The sequence below is a fragment of the Athene noctua genome, chromosome 5, assembly GCF_965140245.1.
Source record: "Athene noctua chromosome 5, bAthNoc1.hap1.1, whole genome shotgun sequence".
Taxonomy (NCBI): Eukaryota; Metazoa; Chordata; class Aves; order Strigiformes; family Strigidae; genus Athene; species Athene noctua.
The window spans coordinates 26,101,225-26,123,985 of NC_134041.1; the positions used below are offsets into that span (position 1 = coordinate 26,101,225).

At 37.6% G+C, this 22,761-nt stretch overlaps 1 protein-coding gene across 1 annotated transcript; it reads left to right on the forward strand.

The window, feature by feature from the left end:
* The first annotated feature begins 43 nt into the window (after nt 1–43).
* Nucleotides 44–12,224, forward strand: F13B (coagulation factor XIII B chain). Its single transcript, XM_074908224.1, has 12 exons — nt 44–274; nt 1,951–2,151; nt 2,665–2,850; nt 3,287–3,463; nt 3,594–3,770; nt 5,442–5,621; nt 5,959–6,045; nt 6,717–6,899; nt 9,902–10,105; nt 10,587–10,769; nt 11,485–11,726; nt 12,203–12,224. Exons 1-11 carry the CDS (start codon nt 193–195, stop codon nt 11,694–11,696), a joined length of 1,872 nt encoding a protein of 623 aa, XP_074764325.1. The 5' UTR covers nt 44–192; the 3' UTR covers nt 11,697–11,726; nt 12,203–12,224.
* The last annotated feature ends 10,537 nt before the right edge of the window (nt 12,225–22,761 follow it).

The window sequence follows — 22,761 nt, forward strand, 5'->3', positions numbered from 1 at the left end:
TATGACAAATGGAAGTAGAATTCTGCAAGTCTAATGTTAGGGTATTTGGAGAACTAAAATAAATGAAAATAGTGTTTTCACTTGTTACAAAACACTATGGAGACTAAGATATTAGTGAATACCTTTTGTAAATAATTAACTGGATTTTCAAAGTAGTATTTAGGGAGTTTTCACAGATGGTGGAAACTGTTGATGGAGACAGTAATGAAGATGAGATTTAAAAGCTGGGGTTTTTTCCTAGTTGTGATGTATTCAGGCAAACTCTTTGCAAAAGGTAAATACACTGAATTCTATTGTTAATAAATGAACATTGAATCTAGAACATGTAGTCTGGGTAACTTAAGTGCAATGTCTTTCATATCTTTACCAAGAGTAAACACTGTTTTTTAGATAGTTTTGTTACGAGATGGCTGACGATCATGATTCAACTGTCACTGTAGCTCAGGGCTACAGATTCATGTTAGGCTTCAAAGCTGTAATATTGAAAAGTTCAGGCTTTTATTCAGAAAAAGTTTCTTTTAAAATGTATTTGAGCAGTTTCAAGGCATTTATACAAATTAAATTTTGTACTATTAAAACATTTTATATATTGAAGTGTCTTGGTGATTGAAGTGTCCGTTTTACCACAGAGCAAGAGAGTGGAAGTTAAATGGAACCTGCAGAACATAGTCTGGGATGGTTCCACATTTCCTATCCTTATTTGCAACATTGCTTAAACTTCCTGGGTTTATATAGTTTGCATACCTCTTTGAACTGCAAGTTCACAAAGCTGTGGACTGTATATGAGGGTACAGCTCCATTAATCAGAAAGGTCTCCCTTACCTCTGTCTTCACTAGAGTTTTGTCCTCATGCAAAGCAGTTGAAATTACACTGTTACCCTGTCAAAAGGTATGTAGTTAGCTACCACTGCTGTATTTTAATTATTTACAAATCTTAATTAGCCTCAGGTTTTATTTATTTAGTTATTTGGTGATACAGTGCCTCTGTAAGGAAAGGAATTATTTCAAAAATATCTTGGCACTATCTATTTAGTAAAAAATACTAAATTGGCAGTAAATTCTAGTGGCATTACTGAGTGAAGGAGCAGTATTTTTTAGTTTGGTTCTAATATGTGTAGGGTTAATGCAGTAGTGCCAACTTGTGGGAAAATTCTGCCATTTATAATGAGTTTCATAGGTGGTGATTCAGTTTTTAAAATGATTCTTCAGGTTAGATTGTCTTGTAATGCCATGGAGAGCATTTTTGAGACCCAAAGGATAATTTTATAAGAAATCCAAACATAAGTACTGCTTTTTTGGTTTTGGTTTCGTTTTTGGTTTTTTTTTTTTTTTTAAAATAACTTAATGTCATATTCAGCACAACTTCTTTTAAAGGTTTTCTCCTATTACTGGTTTGGGATTTTTCTAATTGCAGTTCTATATGTTCTTTCCTTAACCTCCATTTCTTCTTTCTTTTCTGTTGACTGTTCTTAGATTCCTGTTCTTAAGCAAGTTTAACTCTTTTATATTGCCTCCTGGAAGTTGTCATGCTGTTCTGATAACATTTGATGAATTGAGGAGCTGTGGCATAGCTAATCTTGACACTGTTGCCACTGGATTTTTAGAGCAGGCATCAGTATGTTTATGCAGCAAAGGGTGCTCATGATTAAATCTTCTGGGCTAAACAAAGAGCCAAATAAATGTGTCCTGCATCAGTTTTGCCCAGTTTACATTAGGAAGTTAAATTCTACAGCTGATATTCCTAACTTAAAGAACAAAAGATAATATAATTTGAATATATTTTAATTTCAGTGAGTCTTACAAGACCCTTCATGCTTGTAAGTATTCTGAATTTTGTTCACGTTGTTTGAAAGCCTGAATCAATCTAACTGATATGAACTTTTTTTGCCTTGATTTATTTAATATCTGGGCTGAGATTTTTTAGCGAGAAATATATTTATCTTTTTGCAGATAAACTTTGTGGTTTGCCACATATAGAAAACGGAAAGATTGCCCAGTACTATTATAATTTCAGAAGTTACTATTTCCCTATGCATAAGGAAAAAAAAATTTCCTATTCTTGTATGATTGGTTATACCACTGAAACTGGGACTCAAGATGGAAGAATAACTTGTACAGCAGAAGGATGGTCTCCAGTGCCACGATGCTACAGTGAGTTAGCTTCATTAATCTCATCATTGCTTCCAGCAGCAAACTTTGCTAGCTGGATGTCCTAGAACATACAGGAACAGACACTGCTTAATGAGGGTTATTCTTAAGTATAGGACAACAAGGTGAAATCAAACCTTTATGTATGCAAACTACATATGTTTATATATGGAATACTTTTACAATAATAAATATAAAAACATGTATGGTAAAAGCCTTTAAAATAAGAACTTCAAGAAAAGTGTTCATTTTCCTTATTTTTGGAAAATGAATAGATTAGTTTCCCCTCAGATGTTTATCCTCTAGACTCTCCCTAGCTCTAGATTCCTTGGCTGTCATGTTCCATGTTATTACAATTGGTTTAATGTATTGTTTGATGATTGTGGTCGAGTTTCTTCAATAGGTCAGGAAAACAAAATTAGATAAGATAGCTAAAAACCCTCTTCTTTTGCTTATCAGAGAAGAAAAATGTTCATTAATACTTTCTTTCTAACCAAACTGTCTCCTTTCATTTAGAAAAATGTAACAAGCCTCTTTTGGAAAATGGGTTTTTTTACGGTACAGAAATATACTTCAAAGTACATGAGAAACTGCAATACAAATGTAATCCAGGCTACCATACTCCAAGCGGTGGTACCGAGGATACAGTACAATGTCAGCTAGAAGGATGGTCCTCTCATCCAAGCTGTACTAAAAAATTTGGTATGATTCTGCATTTTTCTCCTTTATAATCTGTCTCATATGTATATAATTCTACCGTCCTCGTTGTACCTGTAGGGCCAAACTGTCTATATCAGGTTATCATTTGAGTACTCCTAAAGTAGGTTCTCAGCTCTATGGAAAGAAGTCAGATTTCACATACTGATAGTCTTGTGAATTTGTATAGATAAAATTGTATGTAGAAGGCATTGGTGTATAGATGAAATTGCACTGTTTCAAATAAATCCATTGCCATCCAAACCTTCTTCCCAAATGATGACTGGAAAGCTTATGTAAAGTACTGCATTTTTAATTAATCATTATTTGCAAAGATTTTGCCTTGGATATAACCACTTTTAAGGTATATCTAAGGAAAATTTTAGATGAGTAACTTGCAATGGAAAGAGCAATTAATGTGTATATGCTTTATTTATTTAAGAATCATGTCAAGTACCCAATTTAAATCACGGCAGCTACTTCACAGCCCAACAAGAGCTTCAACTGAATGAAACACTGCTATACAAATGCGACGAGGGATACCATACTGCGGGAGGAAACACTACAGAAGCAGCAGTGTGTCTAACACATGGGTGGTCCCTTACTCCATACTGCACAAGTATGTAATGTGCTGGAAAATTTATTCTACAAATGAACAAAAATTTCCAAAAAGGCTTGTTTTATAAGCTGTTGGCAGGGTGGGGAAGCCTTCCTCAACTGGTTTTCACTGCTGTGTTTTTTATTCCTAGAAATAACTTGCTCTCCTTTGAGTGCAATAGCACATGGAAGTTTCTATCCTGTGAAGAAAATCTATGAAGAGGGAGATGTAGTTCACTTTTTCTGTGAGGAAAATTATTCTGTCAGTGAATTTGACTTAATTCAATGTTATTATTTTGGATGGTATCCAGACCCTCCATTGTGTGAAGGTACCTTATTTTTTTAGTTTTATTATGTCAAATTCTTTGTGAAAGACTAGCATCTTCTCATGAAATGCTTTATAAATACAAAATAGAAATATACTTTCTGTACCAGTTTACAGCCTAAATAAATATCAGGTGTTAGCTGAAGGGCATGGAGCCAAGATAACAGGAAGGGAAGCAATGATAATTGGAATTAGTTTTCAGTGGACTCTAACAGTAGAGCAGGTAAGGTCTCTTGCTGTTCTTTCTCTGTACATTGCATCCTGGATAATCAACAATTACAGGGAAGTTGTTTATCCCCTGAAGCTCACATTAAATCATGTTCAGATTACATGAAGGTTTAATCAAGCATGTTTAATCCTGCCTTGTCAGGTGGGAACATGCCTCTTGAGAGGCATTAAAAATAAAATTTGTAACAAATTCTTCCTGAGCTTGGGGATTGTGGTATTTTTAGAGTTTTATAGCCTCACCAAACTGTACATGTTTTCAACAGAATTAACTAGAAAGGTCATCCTGAGGACAAACACAGTTTAGCAATTATCACTTCCCCAACTATTGAGAGATAAAGGAGGTTCCCAGAAAATAAACTTTCAAAAGAATAAAAGGTCTAGTAAACCAGATGAGATACAGTATACAGCAGAAAACAGTGCAAATCAACAATTAGGCTGAGAATTTATAATATTGTTCAACATACCTGGATAGTTGTGGATCATCGTCTTATCCAGATATTGTCCCCTTTATGGGGACTACTGAGCTTTAAAAGATCTCACTGCCTCATGGTAATGAATTCTCTGCTTTATATACAAGCAATGCTGGGTCTTGATGTCAGAGGATGGGACAATCTATCATTTTTTTGGCTTAAGCCAAATCTGTGGTATCCTTTTCCCAGTATATTCTTACAAGATATTTTCCCATGAAGTATATTTTCTAAAGCAAATTTAATAATAGTTGTGCAGGCATGCATGATATTAAAGAAATTATATTTAGCCCTAAAAATTACAGATGTGTTCAGCACAATTTTCAGTAAAATTAGTGTTTTGTAGTTCCTTTATAGCTGATATTGTACAAGACTATGTGATTGAGTATAAAGATGAAATTCATCTTCCTTTCCTAGAAGATACAGTAGCATTTAAAATGCACTGGAATGTCTCAATTAAATAGTATGTGTCAGGACCCCAGCCCTGTATTTATTCTGATGACACAGCAGAAATTTCTCTTGAGTGAGTACAGAGAAGGTAGGGTGCTCAGAAGAAAGAAAACAAGGCCGAAATCTAGTTTTGAGGATAAAATAATAACAAACTTAATTTGGGGGTAGGAAATGGACTATATTGCTGCTTCTGTAGCATTAGAATTAATATATAAGCTGGTTTAAATATTATAGTAATGTTATTTAGATGAAATAGATGAAATAGAAATAGGTGGGACATCTCTATTTCCTGCAGTCTATGTGAAGAAATCAGGAATTTGTATATAGCAGTGCAATAGCATAATACTTCTATTTTGTATTTGTTGAATATAAAATCACTTCTTTGTTCCGTTATTTTGTTTAAAAAATGGGAGTAAGCAATCACACGGGGTCAACCAAAAATGTCTTTTGAGTGACAGGCTTGAATGTTGTATAGTAAAATTAATTGGGGTTTGATTAGTGAGAAACCAATATGCATTTTTTATTTTCAGATGTGAAAAATAAATGTCCTTCACCACCACTTCCTCCTCATACCCATACCATCACAGTTAGAAGAACATATCATAATGGAGACAAAGTTCGTATACGGTGTGAAAATACCTTTGAACTAAAAGGATCTGACGAAATCCAGTGTGAAAAAGGAAAATGGACATCACCCCCTATTTGTGTTGGTTAGTACTTTTGTGACAATTTACAACTGAACAGAAACGATTCTTCAAACAATGCCTTAACTTTCTGGAGAGCCTCAGTTTTCATAAGTGCAAAACTGTTTATGTCCTGCTCTGTTAAAATGCTTGAGAGGAAGTGCTGCATAATTTACAGACAATTTGTTGTTCACAGATTAAAGAAAAAAGATGAGTTAAGTAAATTCAACTGACATCCGTGTTATGTAGTTCTCCCCTGGAATATTGTTTTTACTACATCTTGCAATACATCAGCGTCTGTTTTGGTGTTTGAAAATCAGTTGTTTGTGAGAAAACTAGTTCTTAATTTCTTCTATGGTTATAGGAACTATGGATAAATGGGAATCTGAGGCACCACCATCACTTGAGGCAGATGCAGAAATAAGGGCAAGCAAAACATATCGCAATGAAGGTATGAGTAGGTGAACATTGCTCTTCTATTTAAAGGGAATTCTGTACTCTCTGATTCTATTATAGGCATTTTATGACTACTCTTACTACTGTTTTGCTACAGTACATTTCCTTACTGTTGAAAATGTTTGTGTGTGCTACAGGTATCAGTGTAGCCATCTGAATGAAAGGCCACTGTTGCTTGTTTCTAGTGATCATAAACTATGCCTATAAACCTGTCCTGTATTTGTACTTTTATTTCATACATTAGCATTTACCTTCAGTCGTTTTGTACCCTTTCTGTTAATGTTGTCTGAACATGCAAATTCATAAGTATTTTGCTGATCCTTTGATTAATAGTTCCAGTGAGGTTTCTTTTGTTTATTTTTGAACCACACATGGGCTAAAACAACAAATAAAGACCATGTTATCACAGAAAAAAAAAACCTAATCTATTTTGAGTGTAAACCAGAAAAACCAGAAAAAGTCAAGAGCAGACATAGATGAGGAGCATAGAGGGAAATAGAATGTTTGTACTGCAATTTCAGAATTTCTGAAAATGAAATTTGAAAAAGAAATGATATTATTTACATTTTAGTTGTGTATGAATTTTTTGCTCAATTATTAGTCTGATACTTTTACCAGTGTTAATGTTTTAAAGATCCAATTACCTATCTTCCTACTTTGTGTTAGAAATGCAGCAAGACTGTACTTCTCCACCTGTGATTAAAAATGGTGTTCTTCTTGGTCCGTTATTGACAAGTTACAAAAATGGTTCCTCAGTAGAATATGGTTGTCAGCGTTACCATTTTTTGGATGGACCTAGTACTGTTTACTGTGAACAAGGAAACTGGTCAGAAAAACCAACTTGCTTAGGTAAGTCTTGTAAGAAAAAGAAAGTTTTGTCACACGTAATATAGAAAGGTAATATGGGAAGGAGCATCTAGATAATCCTTTTCTCTCTCATTTGTGTTAATAAAGATTCCAGAAACGGGAGGATGAACCAAAATCAAATATACCTAGGCCACTCCTGCTAGGTGTCCTCTGGCGTCTTCTTATAAACACCTAATTAAATAGATTCCTCTGTTTCCTTGAGTGAGCTATTCTAGAACATAGCTATTCCTGTTACCTAGGAGGATTCTCTTAATTTCTTTCTCCCATATTCTCCATTCAGTGAATTTCTTTCTGTCCTTCAATAGATGTTTAGAAGGAATGACTGTAGCCGTTGCTCAAATGGCTGTTAGATATGATTAACAAGGAGTACAATGACTTCTTGGACATTAATTTTTAAATCTTCAGCCTTTGTTTTTATTATATGTCTTTATATCTATAATTGCATTTTGGAATTTCTAATTTTTCCATGTTGCTCTTATGTATGTTGTCCAAAACAATGTCTAGAACTCACATTAGAAATTTACCAGCACTAGCAGGAATTCTACTTCTGATGACCTACAATAGTTCTTTGTTTTTCTTTCCTTTCTTCTTGTAATGAAAGAATTCTATTTTACTAGCATCTTTTGTTAAACTGGCTCACTTTAAGTTTGTAATCTACTGTGAAAATGCAAATAAATAACCAGTTCAGTTTTAATTGCTTATTTCTAAATGAATAAAATGTACCTTGTCTGGATTAAAAGGTCCAGATCAGCATTCTTGGATCTGAATACTCAAATTTTCAAATCCTGTGAAATAATGAAAGCTCATTTCCTATGAGTGTGTCACAGGTAACAGTATCTCACATGGTTATGATTTAGCAGCAATTTAAGATTTTATTAATGGTGTGAGGTGGGTGAAAAGGTTGAATTTTAGAAACATTTAATGATTGACCAATTTAAAGACGAACAGGGTGATTTGGTAGAATATATTATAATTAAAATAGCAACTTAATCACAGATTTGAGAATGACAGGATTCATGCTAACACTACAAGGTATTCTAAATCTAAGTATACATATGTATAAACACAAAACACACTCATAAACGGCATGGAAATATTTTAATATCCGGTGAAATACATAGACATCCACATTCATGAAAGCAGATGTGCATATTTAAGCACGTGGATAGGTAAAGAGGTGGATGGAAGAGGCTAGCCTATAGTTAAAATTTCCCTCTTCTCAAGTTTGGAGCAGATATTCACAATGCATCGATATATCTCAATGGATGATAATTCAGATTTGAGAAGTCTGACTTCACCCTGGCTTTCCCTCAGCTTTGTGGGAAGATGATCTTCAAATTTCAAGAAGTCTGAGCCTGAGAGGCGTCCAGCTCAGGAGAGATGCTGGTCACAGCCCGCTGTAATCCAGGAGAGCTCAAAGGGTCTTGCTTAGAATTGCTATTTATAGGGTCTGAGATAATTGACTTTTTCGTGAGGCACCTTCCATTTCAGCCCAGCTCAGATGATGGAATATTCTGGTATTTTCGATCAGTTGTGCAAGCCCAGAAATTGCTAAATCTTGGAGTTTTGGTATCACCAAATTTGGGTCACAACCCAAGTATGGATGTACTAAGTTGTCAGGAGATACTGATGCTATTGTTAAGCAGTATGAGAGGGGAGCAGAAACCAGGTGTGCTAAGGGAGTGCCTTTACACTCTGGTCCACTGTCTTTATCATTGCTCTCAGATGGTTGGGGAGGAGGGGAAAGAAACCAAGTGGGCTTTTCTAATCAACTAACAGTCTGCCTTTCCTAATCCATTTGACCTGCATGTAGTCCATTTCCAAGCGACAGGGAAGATAGGAATCAGGAACGTTAAGGGATGGCCTTTATGCTCTGGTTCACTGCCTTTCTCTAGTCATCTTGGACTGATATGTGACATGAGGGTGCGGGGTAGGGGGAATTGCACTAAGTACCTGACAGCCCAAGGGAAGGCAGGGTGGAAAGTTGCACCACCACAGACTGTTTTTTGTCTCTCAAGAATCCAAATAACCACATCATCCTTTCCATATTTTCTGAGATTTCTTTTCAACCCTCAACTAATCAAACCAGAAAGAGCACGTGTTGTAGTTAGGTTCAGGAAAATATCCATACCAATTTGTTGTGATTGAGCTGTTATCAGAATGAATAATAACAGATTTCTTCTTGCTTTTACCTCAGAAAAGCATTAATAAAGCCTCTCTCAGGCAAAGATTCTCATGGAACTTGTAGAAATTTATTTTTGTAACTGTCCCTCTGCTGGGCTTTATTGAACAGTGGTTTCAAAAGTTAAATGAGGTTAACCGTCTAATGGAAAGCTAGGCTATCTGGTGCGATCCTGACACTAATTTTTAAGAAACCTGTCAGATAACAACCAAAACAATATTGACCTCGAATAACCTGAAAAAGCCCAAAGAAGAAAACAAAACTTCCAAAGGATTTTTGGAAGATGTCTAAATTCTTTTAACAGTGACAAAACAAAGAAAAGGAAATTGTCAAAACAATTCCTTAGGCTAACAGTTTAAATTTACTGTTTATTAACTACTAATACCCTCAAAGGGCTTACCAAACCATTCAGCCAAATCAGAGAGGTTAATTTTGATGGATGACTGTTTTCATTATAAAAAGTCCTTTCAAGTTACAATAAATAAGTTCTGTTCTTCAGTGGTAAACTCAGGCTGCCATAAGTTTACAAATACTTGTAGAACTGGATTTTCTCAGAAGTCTGTTTTCTGTGATTTACTATTCCCAGTCTAAGCTTTTTCTTGGATGTTATTTCTGTTACCTCAGCCCATTTCTTTACATTTGCATTCTTTTTTTTTATGCATCTATAAGGTTTTTTCTTGCAAGATTCAAAATCTAAAAACATTTTAGAACTATTGATTTAGATTTCACTTTAACTCCTACAAAAGGGAGCTAAGAAATCACTTAAGGTTGCTTCTTACTGAAGTATGCTTTTATTTCCTAGAACCATGCACTCTTAATGTAACTGATATGAACAGGAACAACATAGAATTGAAATGGAGACAGGAAGAATTAATTTTCCTACATGGTGATCTCATAGAGTTTGAATGTAAACAAGGATACAATTTTCTCCACACTACCATTCCATCTCCTGGGAGGACGCAGTGTAACCATGGCAGACTGACATATCCGAAATGCATTATGCAAGGTAAAACAATACTTCTTTTATTGCCTTTTTAATGAATCAGTCTCAGACCTGTTTAGAAATAACTTGCTTTGGCAGTGCAAGCCTAGAATCTGTTGTAAATAATAGATGTTTAGGATTCAACAGTACAGATATGCACAGATACCCTTGTAAAAGACAGCTAAATCGTTAAATATATCCAAGCATGGAAAAAACACCTTCCTTTGATGGGGAAGGCTGTAGAAATGAGGGAGGAGCTCTTCTCCAAGCTCAGGGAACTCAAAGCTCTGTAGAAAGACAGCAGTAAGCAATTAAGTGCACACAAGGGATTTTTTATGGTTAAAGTTAAGCAGGAGATTGCATTCTGAGCTGAGACATAACATAATAGTAAGAAAATACACTATCTGAGAGTTGATAGATATCTAGTGTTGACAGGCAGTTAAAGCTGCTGATTAGTTAGTTTCTTAAGCTGAATGTTTATTAAATGTTTTTAATGTTATTCCAGCTCCGACAGAAAAATGTGACCCTCCACCTTCTATTGCAAATGGAGCTCTTACTCTCCCACCCCTGACCCAGTATGACAATGGTACTTCAGTTCAGTACATTTGCTCTGACTACCATTTTTTGCAAGGATCTGAGAGAATCTACTGTTCTGAAGGACAGTGGACTTCACCACCAGTTTGTATAGGTAAGTGTGATAAGTAAGCACTTACTTCTCCCTATAATTCATAAAATCATGGAATAGTTTGGAAGTAACCTCTAAAGGTCATCTAGTCTAGCCCCTTACAATGAACAGGGACATCTTCAACTAGATTAGGTGGCTCAAACCCCCATCCAACTTGACCTTGAATGTTTCCAGAGATGGAGCTTTTACCACCACTCTGGGCAAGGCAACCTATTCCAGTGTTTCAGCACCCTCACTGTTAAAAATTTCTTTCTTGTATCTAGTCTAAATCTACCCTCTTTTAGTTTAAAACCATCGCCCCTTGTCCTATCACTATAGACCCTACTAAGAAGTTTGTCCTCATCTTTATTATAAGCCCCCTTTAAGTACTGAAAAGCTGCAGTAAGGTCTCCCTGGAGCCTTCTCTTCTCCAGGCTGAAGAACCTCAAGTCTAAATTTAGATACTTAGAATTTATAAATTAAGTATTGTCAAATAGAACTTCAAGACCTCAGCTTTGATGGGTTTTTTTTCAATTAGAGATGAAAGTTTTAACAGAAGCAAGTGTAAGTTTGTCTGCCTTATTTTTCTTAAATATGACATGCCTGCAGTATCCAAAAATACAGTGATTTCATATATAATAAGAGAATGTGAATAATATACAGTTTTAGAGTAGACAAGTCAGAACTATGCTATTTCAAAAACCAATTTATTAACACTGATTAAGTCTCTCTTCTTTAGAGCCCTGTACTTTGTCAAAAAATGAAATGGAGAAAAATAATGTGCTTCTGCAAGGATTCTATAAGAATCAAGTTTACTTTTACCATGGGGATTATGTTGGATTTTACTGTAAACAGAACCATTTTGGAGCAGAATCTGGTACAACTTTATTTCAAGTGCAGTGTAAGAGAGGACAGTTGACATATCCAAGGTGTGTTGAAAGAGGAAGATAAGTATGGACTTCAGGAAACCCTATAGGAAAGGTATGTGCATGTTCTTTATCTTGTATTAACAGCTGAATTGAGATGGCCTCATATTTTCAAGATCACTAAAGTCAACTTTGAGAAATGCGTATTCAGTGACATTGTTGGATCTGAGCTCAAGGGTGAGGGAAGTGAAAGCACTTTGTGGTATGAGGACTGGGAATGCAGCAGAAGGATGCAATACTGGCATATGTGTAAAAAATTGAGGATGAAGGAGTTTTACAAGGCTTACAGTGATAAATTAGAGGATGCATCATAATTTGGAGGATTTGAGCAAAGTGCTACATCAAGAAGATGCTGAGCAGGTATTGCCCTTGGTGAGGATATTGGTGACATAAGTGCTTTTGTGACTACAGCATGTAGCTAAATTGATATTTAATTTCATGACCTTCAAATGGATGTTAAACTGTAATTTTACAGTGAGAAAGGAGAGGCCTATTATTTTGTACATCTTAACAGCATCCATGTCTTCACAGGTAAGAAGCCTCTAAATGACAAGGCTTGAGGGACAAGGAAAAAAAAGCAAGTATTCAAAAAAAAGAAGTGTTTAAGGGATCTATGAAACCATTTAAAACCTAAAAATATGAAAATTGTACTGAGTAGTTAATTATTCTTTTAAAAAATTGATCAAACATCTTTGTTTTGCTAATTGAGAGCATTTAAATTATTAAAATATCTAGTCCAACTAATTTTGTATTATTTCCTATGACACTTAAACATTGGTACTCTTGGGGCTCTGACTGTGAACATGTTGTGTGACTGAAGATATGAAGAAAATTCAGGAATATGGACAATGTTGGCCTCACCCCTTTTAGTATGCTTTAATAAAAAAGTCACTGTAAGGATTTCTTCTGTATTTTATATCTAAACTCCATCTTTCTGTGATAACATTGCATGTATGCTGTTCTGTATGGTTTTCCAAGGCTTTTGTGAGTGCTACATAAATAAATAAAACAAAAAAGAAATTTAAGCATTCATTCAAGAACTGTTTATTTGATCAAAACCCAGTCAATCACTTGGTGGGAAAAAAAGGTTGATAAAAATAACATTTTACATGCTATTTACAATAGCATTCCAAAATGCTTTCTAAATACTAAAAAGTCATTGCTTTGTAAAGTGGTATTTAAAAATGAAGACAAATAACAACAAGATTTAGCAATTTAACATAATAAACTTTCGATGTGTGACACGTAGATCTGAACTAGATGTTCACTATAGCTTTTATTTCTAGGTCATATTGTGAATAATGACTGTGAGTAATGTCAACTGATGAGTCTTTTTCAGTTAAGAAATAATGTAAGAACTCGGTTAAACAAAATGATTGGTGATAAGTTTTTAACCAATAAATTTTGGTGTATTGAGCATCTTAACAGCTGCTATGTAGGCTTGCTATGCATCCAGAAACTATTTGTGCTGAGGCCCAAATACATAGAAATTCACCTCAGTCTCTGAGTTTTACATACTAATCATTCCTGTGTCTATGAAATATATAAGAAAAAACTCTGTTTCCCTTGAACATGAAGGTTGTTTACAAGACAAACTAGATCTGTAAGGAAAATCTTGCAAGGCAATGAGTACATCTGTGACTATATCAGTAACGCCACGGATGTTGTAACCACCACTACAGTAACAACATTGCCTAGGTATCAGTTATCAGAAAAAGCAAATTTGAATACAGATGTAACCAGACTGAGGCGAATGGGGAAAAAGTAATTTGTGGCAGGTTGTTTATTTGGAAGGAGACCAGGGTGAAGAAAGAGAAGCACAAACATGGTGAAAAGAAGATCAATAAACAAGAAAAAGCATAATAAAGTATGCACATGATATAATTGAGAGTTTCCAGGAATACCAGTCAAGGAGCTCTGTGCTTGATCACCTTAGCTTAGGTCAGGCCAAAACCCCAAATCCATAGTCTTGACTGTACCACAGAGATCAAACCTGTTTCCATGGTCTGGAAGATCCATTCAGGGCAGGAAGGGAGGGCACATTCTCTACCTAGCAGGGAGGAACACTTGAGACCAATGGATGGAGCATCCATGTATCACTGTGATGGTGCCTCTTCTAGGTCTGATAGCATGAGCATCTTCCCAGTTGTTTCCTAACACCAGCCTGTGCTAGTGTACTTAATTCTCTTGTTCTTGTGGGGTTTTATTGGGGTTTTGGGGTTTTTTTTCAGCATGTCCAGGACGGCTTCCAGGTGTTTTCTCTGGTGAAGAGAACGTGGATTTCTTTCGGTTTTCATTTTTTTTTTTCATGAATTATTTGAAAATAAACCTGTTGCTTGCATTTTGAAATCTTGAGCTATGTTATTTCTGTTAATTAGCACAGCAGAATTAAGTGAATGAAAAAGAGAGCTACAGCTTGGGTTTCAAAACCTGAAAAAAAACTTCAAATCTTGAAAAAGAAAGACCACACAACATTACAAAGCCAACTGAACACAGAAGTTAATGAAGACACAGGAAGTGATCAAGTTGCTTTTTGGAGGGCAAGGAAACTGTTAATGACTCCTTTCCACTACCTTAATTTTCCCAGAATATATTCATGCAAATGTGGCTAGGCAGTACAGGAAGACATAGATTAGCTACATGCACTGCTGTGACAGCTGAGAAGCTGCTGCAGGCACACAGCTCAGGCATGCTCTTGTCCTGGTGTGGCTGAGATGCCGGACGCACATCTGTCAAAACACTGTGCTTAGAGTATGTGGAATATACAGTGCTAATGAGGCTCAGTGACATACAAGCCCAGGAGTGTTTCTGACCTAAGTATATTTGGTGCAGAAAATTATTTTTTATCTTTGGCATTATTTGTTTAGACTTAACAAACCCGTAGTGCTAGAATAACTCTTAAAATAACCATCAACATACCAAAAACTTCAATTTAACCTTTCAACAGTTCTGAACTTTTGCTGGCTTTCTGCATAGTTAGGCATAGAATTACAAAATAAGAATCAGGTTGCTCAGGACCCTGTCTGTCTTGAGTTTTTAGTATCTCCAAGAAGATGTTTTCTAACCTTTCTGGGCAACCTGTTCCAATGTCTATCCACCCTCATGGTAAAACTTTTTTCTTGATATCTAACTAGAATTTCTTTTGCTGTAGATTTGTGTCTGTTGTCTTCTATCACTGTGCATTTCTGAGAAGAGTATGGCTCCATTTTCTCTGTACTCTCCCACTAGGAAGCCAAAATCAGAAATAAGGTCTTCTCACTGCCTTCTCTTCTTATGAAATATTCAGAATTGTTTTTTTCTTGATTGAATGAGGCATGATAAAAAGAATAATTTTGTTTCTTTTGGTGCCTTTCCTTGTGTATCAGAGCTTTTCAATAGCATCAGAATGGCAACAGATCTCAACTCTCTCATTCCATAGTGATAGTGCTGGCTTGGGAGAAGATGGGTGATATGATAATATTTGTGCACTAAGTTTGGCTTGTGCAATTTTTTTCAAGATCAGCCTTTTATTTGTTGTCATAGAATCATAGAATGTTTTGGGTTGGAAAGGCCCTTAAAGCTCATCCAGTCCCAACCCCCCTGCCATGGCAGGGACACCTTCCACTAGCCCAGGTTGCTCAAAGCCCCGTCCAACCTGGCCTTGAACACTGCCAGGGAGGGGGCAGACACGGCTTCTCTGGGAAACCTCATCCCAGTGTCACAACAACCTCACAGTAAAGAATTTCTTCGTTATATCTAATCTAAATCTAACCTCTTTCAGTTTAAAATCATTGTTCTATAATAACAGAGGCCTTTTCTCTTGCTAACAAACTTGCATTTATGCATTCTTTTGCAAACATCAGCCTAAAAGGCACTCAGATTTATTTATAGGTTGTAATTTCTGTTTTCCAGTTAAGTTCTCTGTCTCCATGGTATATAATTGAGGAAACTGACTTTTGTCTGGATATAAACTCACAAATCAGGGGAATTCCCGTAACAGTCAAAGATTTGAGTGCTGTGTGTGCTGATTCAGACTGGCATGTTTTAACCAAGTGTATTGGGTTTCTGTGGCAAGTTTTGGTACCAGGGGTGGCTTCTGTGAGAAGCTGCCAGAAGCTTCTTCCCCCGTGTCCGGCAGAGCCAAATGCCAGCCGGCTCCAAGAGGGACCCGCCAGTGGCCAAGGCTGCGCCCATCAGCGATGGTGGTAGCAGCTCTGGGATAATAGATTTAAGAAGGGGAAAAAAACCACCTGTACAAGAGCAACTGCAGCCAGAGAAAGGAGTGAGAATATGTGAGAGAAACAGCTCTGCAGACACCAAGGTCAGTGCAGAAGGAGGAGGAGGAGGTGCTCCAGGTGCCAGAGCAGAGGTTCCCCTGCAGCCCGTGGTGCAGACCCTGGAGAGGCAGCTGTGCCCTGCACCAACGGAGGTAACGGGGAGCAGATCTCCACCTGCAGCCTGTGGAGGAGCCCACGCCAGAGCAGGTGGATTCACCCAAAGGAGGCTGTGACCCTGTGGGAAGCCCATGCTGGACCGGGCTCCTGGCAGGACCTGTGGCCCTGTGGAGAGAGAGGAGTCCACGGTGGAACAGGTTTGCTGGCAGGACTTGTGACCCTGCAGGGGACACGTGCTGGAGCAGCCTGTGCCTGGAGGATTGTATCCAGTGGGAGGGACCCACGCTGGAGCAGTTTGTGAAGAACTGCAGCCCTGTGGAAGGGACCCATGTTGGAGAAGTTCATGGAGGACTGTCTCCTGTGGGAGGGACCCCATGCTGGGGAAGAGGAAGAGTGTGAGGAGTCCTCCCCCTGAGGAGAAAGGAGCAGCAGAGACAGTGGGTGATGAACTGACCACAACCCCCATCCCCTGAGCTGCTGTGGGGGAAGAGGTAGAGAAAGCAGGAGCAAAGTTCAACCAGGGAAGAAGGGAGACATGGAGGGAAGGTTGTTTATTTCTCATTACCCTATTCTGATTTGCTTGGCAGTAAATGAAGTTACTTTTTCTGAGAAAGAAATAAATAATCTACCTGTCATGTAATAGAAATTATGCAACCACTTTTTGAGCTGATTTACTAGAAACAGCTGCCTGATCTGCAATTGCTATTTAGAGTGTTTTCCAGTGACTGAGTTACAAATGAAGTCAAAAGTTAATGATTAAAGTTAATGACCTATGAAGAGGGGCAGGAATGGTGGCAGATAAGGTGGAAATTAATTCTATTTTACTTGACCTTTTTTGTTCTTCTTAGTGCTACGCTAAAAGGAAAAATTCCTGAGAGAGACCAGTCTTTCTGAAGCACAGAATAATTAGAAGGTGAGGAAGAAGTGAGCCAGAAAGATTGGACTCAGAGTGAAATCCAGACAGCTTTGTTATATACTGTTTGTGGAGTTCATTGTTTTATATTGCAAACCGGCCAAGACTCTATAAATGACAGTTACTGCTTATGGTCATGTTGGACTAGCATGTAGCAATCATAAATACAAATAAATGATACATCCCTCTAGAAATACTAGTGGTATGTTTATATTCCTGGTTTTGTCTGAGGAGTGTGCTTAGTTCCTTAAAAAATGGTTAATATAGCTGTTAATATTGGATATTTGTTACTGAGACTTTTGTCAACTAGAAAAATGCTTTTCTGCAAAGTGTTTTGAAATTCTGACGATTGTATGAAGTGGCATATCAATAATGATGAAATTAATTTAGTGTATATAGTAATAGTAATATCTGTTGGTCCTTGGATGGGTGTTACTCAGTAAACAAAACAATGCCATGTGTGTTTTTGAAGGGAGAAAAAAACCCTCAAAGTCAATTGCTATGTTAGTTAATCCTGTGGGTTAGTTAACCCACAACAGTTCCTAACAGCAAGTGCATTGGAAGAAAAAATGAGGATGTCCTAAACCAAAAGATTGTGTAAGAAATTCCACAGAAAATGATCTTGAAAATAATCTTAGTATTGTCATGTGAGGATGGAGCTCCATTCAAAGTTGTTCTGCTGGTGTAGCCCAATAAATATGATTTTTGCCATTGCTAATAAAACAGCTGAGGCTCTGTGTTGACTTGACAGTGCAGGATCTCTAGGCTTGGCTGGGTTTGTCTTGAGCTGATTTTGGCTTGTTTAGATGTGATAGCAGTTGTTTAGCAATCACCCCATTGGCTGCCTAGATGTTTTTTAGTTTAGTTCTAATTGTAACAAACAGTTATTGAGTTATCTATGACTCCAGACTAAAATGTGGTGTGGAAAAGGAGAATGTGGGATGAGATAAGGATGAACAGAGGTCAAAGTCTAAAAACAAGCCACAGTGGCCAAGCAGTGGCCCCAGCAGAAGTGCAAATTGGTCTTGTCCAGGTAGACCCAATTTTGATGAACAGACACTGAACAACTGGGATCCAAAAAAGGAGGCTATATTAAGAAAATGCATACATGTAAACACAAGGAGACCTCAGTACTTAGGAGGAAGGGACTCTTGCTATTTGCATTGAACTCTTCCCAACAAAAACCATTGTACACCTATGGTTCGCTGTGGCTTTCCCCTCCTGTCTTGCTAGCCTCCTTGAGAAAGACTGATGCTGTCAACCAGAGGAGCCAAGGAAGGATGAGCATAGCACCAAAGGATGCTGCTAGGTACTAGGACAGTTTTTTCTGTAAAACACTTTTTTTAAAAAAAGTTTGCATTACTGAGGCTCTCGCATTAGTTTGGACTATGAATGTTAGCATTGTTGGAAGTGGACTAACAATAACTTAGTATTTTTATTAGACTGTTAAGATTTTAAGCAGATTTATAATAAATTATGGGCTCCACATATAAGGTGGTTTTGTCCATTACAAAATTTTAAGTTTGAAGAGCTAAGTGCACTATATTGTGTATTATAAACACATCATGAGTTTTTGGTTATGGGTTTCATAAGGCTTCTGTGTCAAGTTCAGTCTGAAAAGTTTAGCGAAAAAAAGTACTGAAGCCTTTTTCAACGATTGCATAATTTATCTGTACGGATTAACTGATGTGTTGCAAGAAAATTAGAGGAGGAGATAGAAAGGACAGCCCCAGGAATCTTGGGAGTGAATACAAGTACATGCAGTTTGGAGTACAGAAAATAACAACTGTGTTGCAGAGAATGTCTTCAACTTCTAAAGCTTGGAAATGACACTGCTGAGCTACACCATAGTGTTTCTGCTGTGGATGGGCTGTCCTACATGTAAAGGTAAGTTATTAAATGGAAAACTATGTTTTTAAGTGATGTAGCTGGTGACAATCAAGAAAAATGAACTAAAAAAAAACCCCACAACCATACAGTTTATTCTTTTTAGAATTCCTTTCAGAAGTTTGGAATGAGAGTTATAATTGAGAACAATGCATTTAAGAATATTTGCTTTGTATTTTCTTGTATGAGCTTGCTTCTTGCCTTGTGCCTGAACTTAAAGACTATCATAAAGAACCTAGCATATTACAAGATATAACTCACTTAAAATACATTAAACCATATAAATTCCTTTGTATGTCATTTTAACTACTGTTATTCTGAACACATACTATTAAAAATTAAGAATACTGGTTTGGTTTTAAAACACTATACAACTATTTAAAAATACAGGTACTTTGTTATTTCAGGAAGTTGTATGATAAGAAAAACTTTCTGCCTGATGGAGATCTGCACTGAATATGCACCTTTATTAAAATAACCAGTTTTAAACTCCATGATTGATCCATTTAAATCTGTTCATTATATCGAGATCATTCTCTTCTCTCTGCCTTTAAAAGTTCTTTCTTATATGTACCTTATACTTTGAAAAAATGATCCAACTTCTTTCATTTTAAAATGGTGGAACTAATTTTAGGAAGCTGTGACAAAGGGATTTATTTGTAGAATTAAAGAAATTTGAGAATCATGACTGCATGTGTAAAATTTTATTCCACTTCTGGAAACTTTATTCCAGTTCTGGAAAACAGCAACTGTACTCTCAGAAATTCAGAAGCTTATTAATATTTTCAGTTAAAATGTTTTTAGTTTAGTTTTTTCAATGCAAAAACAGTGAAAATAGTAAAGACAGCAATTTCTTAGAACAAGGAGATCGTGCTGTTTATTAGTACTGTATTTTCCCAGATGAAGGGATGTAGGCCATCCGAATATTAAGTGCTGCGTAGTGCCATTATTTGCAGCTGTCAGTACTGTCCTGTATCTATCAATTAACAAGAACTTGTGCGTGGTTTCTGCTGGGATAGCATGCAAGCACACACCCACCCATCATTGATTTTGAAGAAATTGCTAGTAGGAATTAATTGGGATAAGAAGAAAAAGGCAGTGTGCAGTCAAATAACACGAATTTGTGCACAGCTTCTGCAGGAGCAGCCTGTGAAGACCCACCTCTTGTTGACTTTGGAGAAGTTGTTAGTGGGCATAAATCAGGATATAAGGAAAATGACAGAGTGCAGTACATGTGCAACCCTGGATACACTTTATCAGGTTCAGAATTGGTAACATGCCATGAAAAAATATGGGTGCCTGGACCACCACAATGTTTGGGTAAGTGTAAGCTTCACAGCTGATTGACTTTGTACTTCTAGACAATTCTAATTGTTCTTGAAGTAGGAGTTTCAGGATTAGGTTTACATTTGTTGCTTGATTACCAAGTCTATAACAGACCAAAATTACTCCCTGGATTCAGTACTTCTTAACTGGTGGATCTTGGGCTTTAGTGTCCCAAAATAATTTACACTCAATTATGGTTTTTATTGTGAGAAGTTTGGAGCTGTCTGGAACATTACAAGCAGTTAAATGTTTTGCCTGTACTTCCAAGAACTCGCGCAATAAGTATGGTACTGACAGTGGTGTCAGCCTCTTTCCCGCAATGATTATGTTTGTGAAGACATCCTCTCCTGTAGTTTCCTAACTGTATCTCATATGTGGGGGGAGTGCTGTTGTCCTGGAGTGCAACGCAAGAATTTTCCTTTTCTTTTTTCATGCCTTTTTTTCTCTTTTCTCCTTCAACTTCATAAATGTGTAACCAGTCTTTTCCCTGCTGTCCAAGAAGCTGGAATTCTCTCGTACTCAAGTATCTCATCATCTTCAAATCGCTGATCCGTTTAGCCCTGAACCATTCCCATGCGTCCTGTCCCTGGATCCCAGGGAGAAGAGCTCAGCACCTCCCTCTCCACGTCCCCTCCTCAGGAAGCTGCAGAGAGCCATGAGGTCGCCCCTCAGCCTCCTTTTCTCCAAACCAGACAAGCCCAAGGTCCTCAGCCGCTCCTCACAGGACATGCCTCCAGCCCTGCCACCACCTTGGTTGCCCTCCTCTGGACGCATTCAGGGTAGCAGCTTCCCCGTGGAAGCGCTAAATCAAACGCTTCCTTTGCTGCCCTTCCTCCCATCAGTTGCTGCTGCCAAGTCTAGGGACCAAGCTGAAGCTGCATTGTCCTCCAACCCATACTACTCACGATCTGCTGTCTTAGGAGAAAGACTGAAGGAAACCTTGGCTTCTGTGAAGAAGCCGTCTAAGCCTGAACCTAACCCCCATGAACATACACAGTGAGATTGCCTCATCTGTGAAGATAACACCCTAACCGTGACATGTGCAGCACGGGCAGCGCCCAGTATCGAGCTTGAAGCGCCAAGACAGCTGAACCCAGAAGACAGACTGGCCTTGCTAATCTCAGGATGAAATGCGTTTAACAAAAAAATGTATCAGCAGAATCTTGAGTTTACCCTTAGCTCAAAGACAGGGAGGGTTTGTCAAATTACACCATGCAAAAAGGTTATGCTCGGTTATGCTGGAAGAGGAACGCTTAAGGAGTTAGAGGAGCACTGGATCTTGTTCAGGAAAGTTATCGCATGCCTTCTTGGACACATGTAGCTAAAAAGACACCAACTGCAGAGAACTGCCCATGGACAAGCCTAACACAGACTGAGAGGGATGAGGGGAAACCAGAGCTGATGCATCAATGCGGTTTCCACCCTGCCTGAAACGGAGGGAAGCGATCTGTTTATCTCCTTTTCCTGGTTTATGCAGGTTTTAACCCACACCCACCTATTGGGATCGGTACATAGATACTCCACAAATGGATGCTTATGGGAAATTCTTTAAATCCTGTCTTTGCAGGGACTTCCCATCATTTCAACTTGATTTTGTAACAAGACGTAAAATTTATGCTATGGTTTTCCAGAGATAACTCACAATGTTGTTGACAAATTTCAACTGAGTGTGAAAAAAACAAAACAAAGTCTGCCAAAATAATCAAATTACTTCAAGTTTTAAGAAACTTCAAGCCTGGATAAAAAAAGTAGCTATCAACTTTTCTTTTTTTCTGCTGCATTTTCTGTGAGATCTGTGGTTCGTCACAGCAACGTGCCGGTAGCTCACCATGTCTATGTTGGTGCACTATGACCACGGGCCACAGCACATATTACAGGCTGGGAAGACACAGACAGCATCTCAAAAAACGATGTAAAGAGAATTTTATTCGCATGAGCTGACAGAGGGATTAGGGAAAAGGACTTTTGTGTGCAGTCACATAACATGACACACTGTCCACAGCCACTGCCTCATAATCACCTACTGTGACAGAGTAGGACATAACGTGAAAGGGAAAAAAGCCCCTTGTTCCAGAGTAAAAGGCAAAAGAAACCTCTAAATTCCCTGAGAAAAGGAAGTCCTGAAGATTTCCCCCTTGACAAGGAAGCCATCCCTGTATTTCAAATCTTTTCCAGCCAGTAGTCACATAAATGGTGCTAGGAGGATAAGCAAACCCGTTCTTTACCCCTTTAACTGCACTTCAGAACAGCTTTGCTCTTTTTCTTGCAAATTCGGATGACTTCAGAATTTAAATCTCACTCTAAAAGCAACACTGTAGATCACAGGGGCACTAGTGGCAAAGAAACACGCATACACACGCTGCCTGAAACAACCCCAGCTTTGGTCTGCAGACACTGCTGTCATGCACAATGAAATCAGTCACAAGCCATAACCATTTACCACCAGAGGTAAAGCAGGGGAAACAAACACTCCTCCTTTGTTGAATCAACTAACTCTTGGCCTAGATGTGTTCGTCTCATGTTGAATTCTGAGACAATTTCCCTGACAGAAAGATCTCTGCGTTATAGGGCTGGATATCTTACCAGACCGG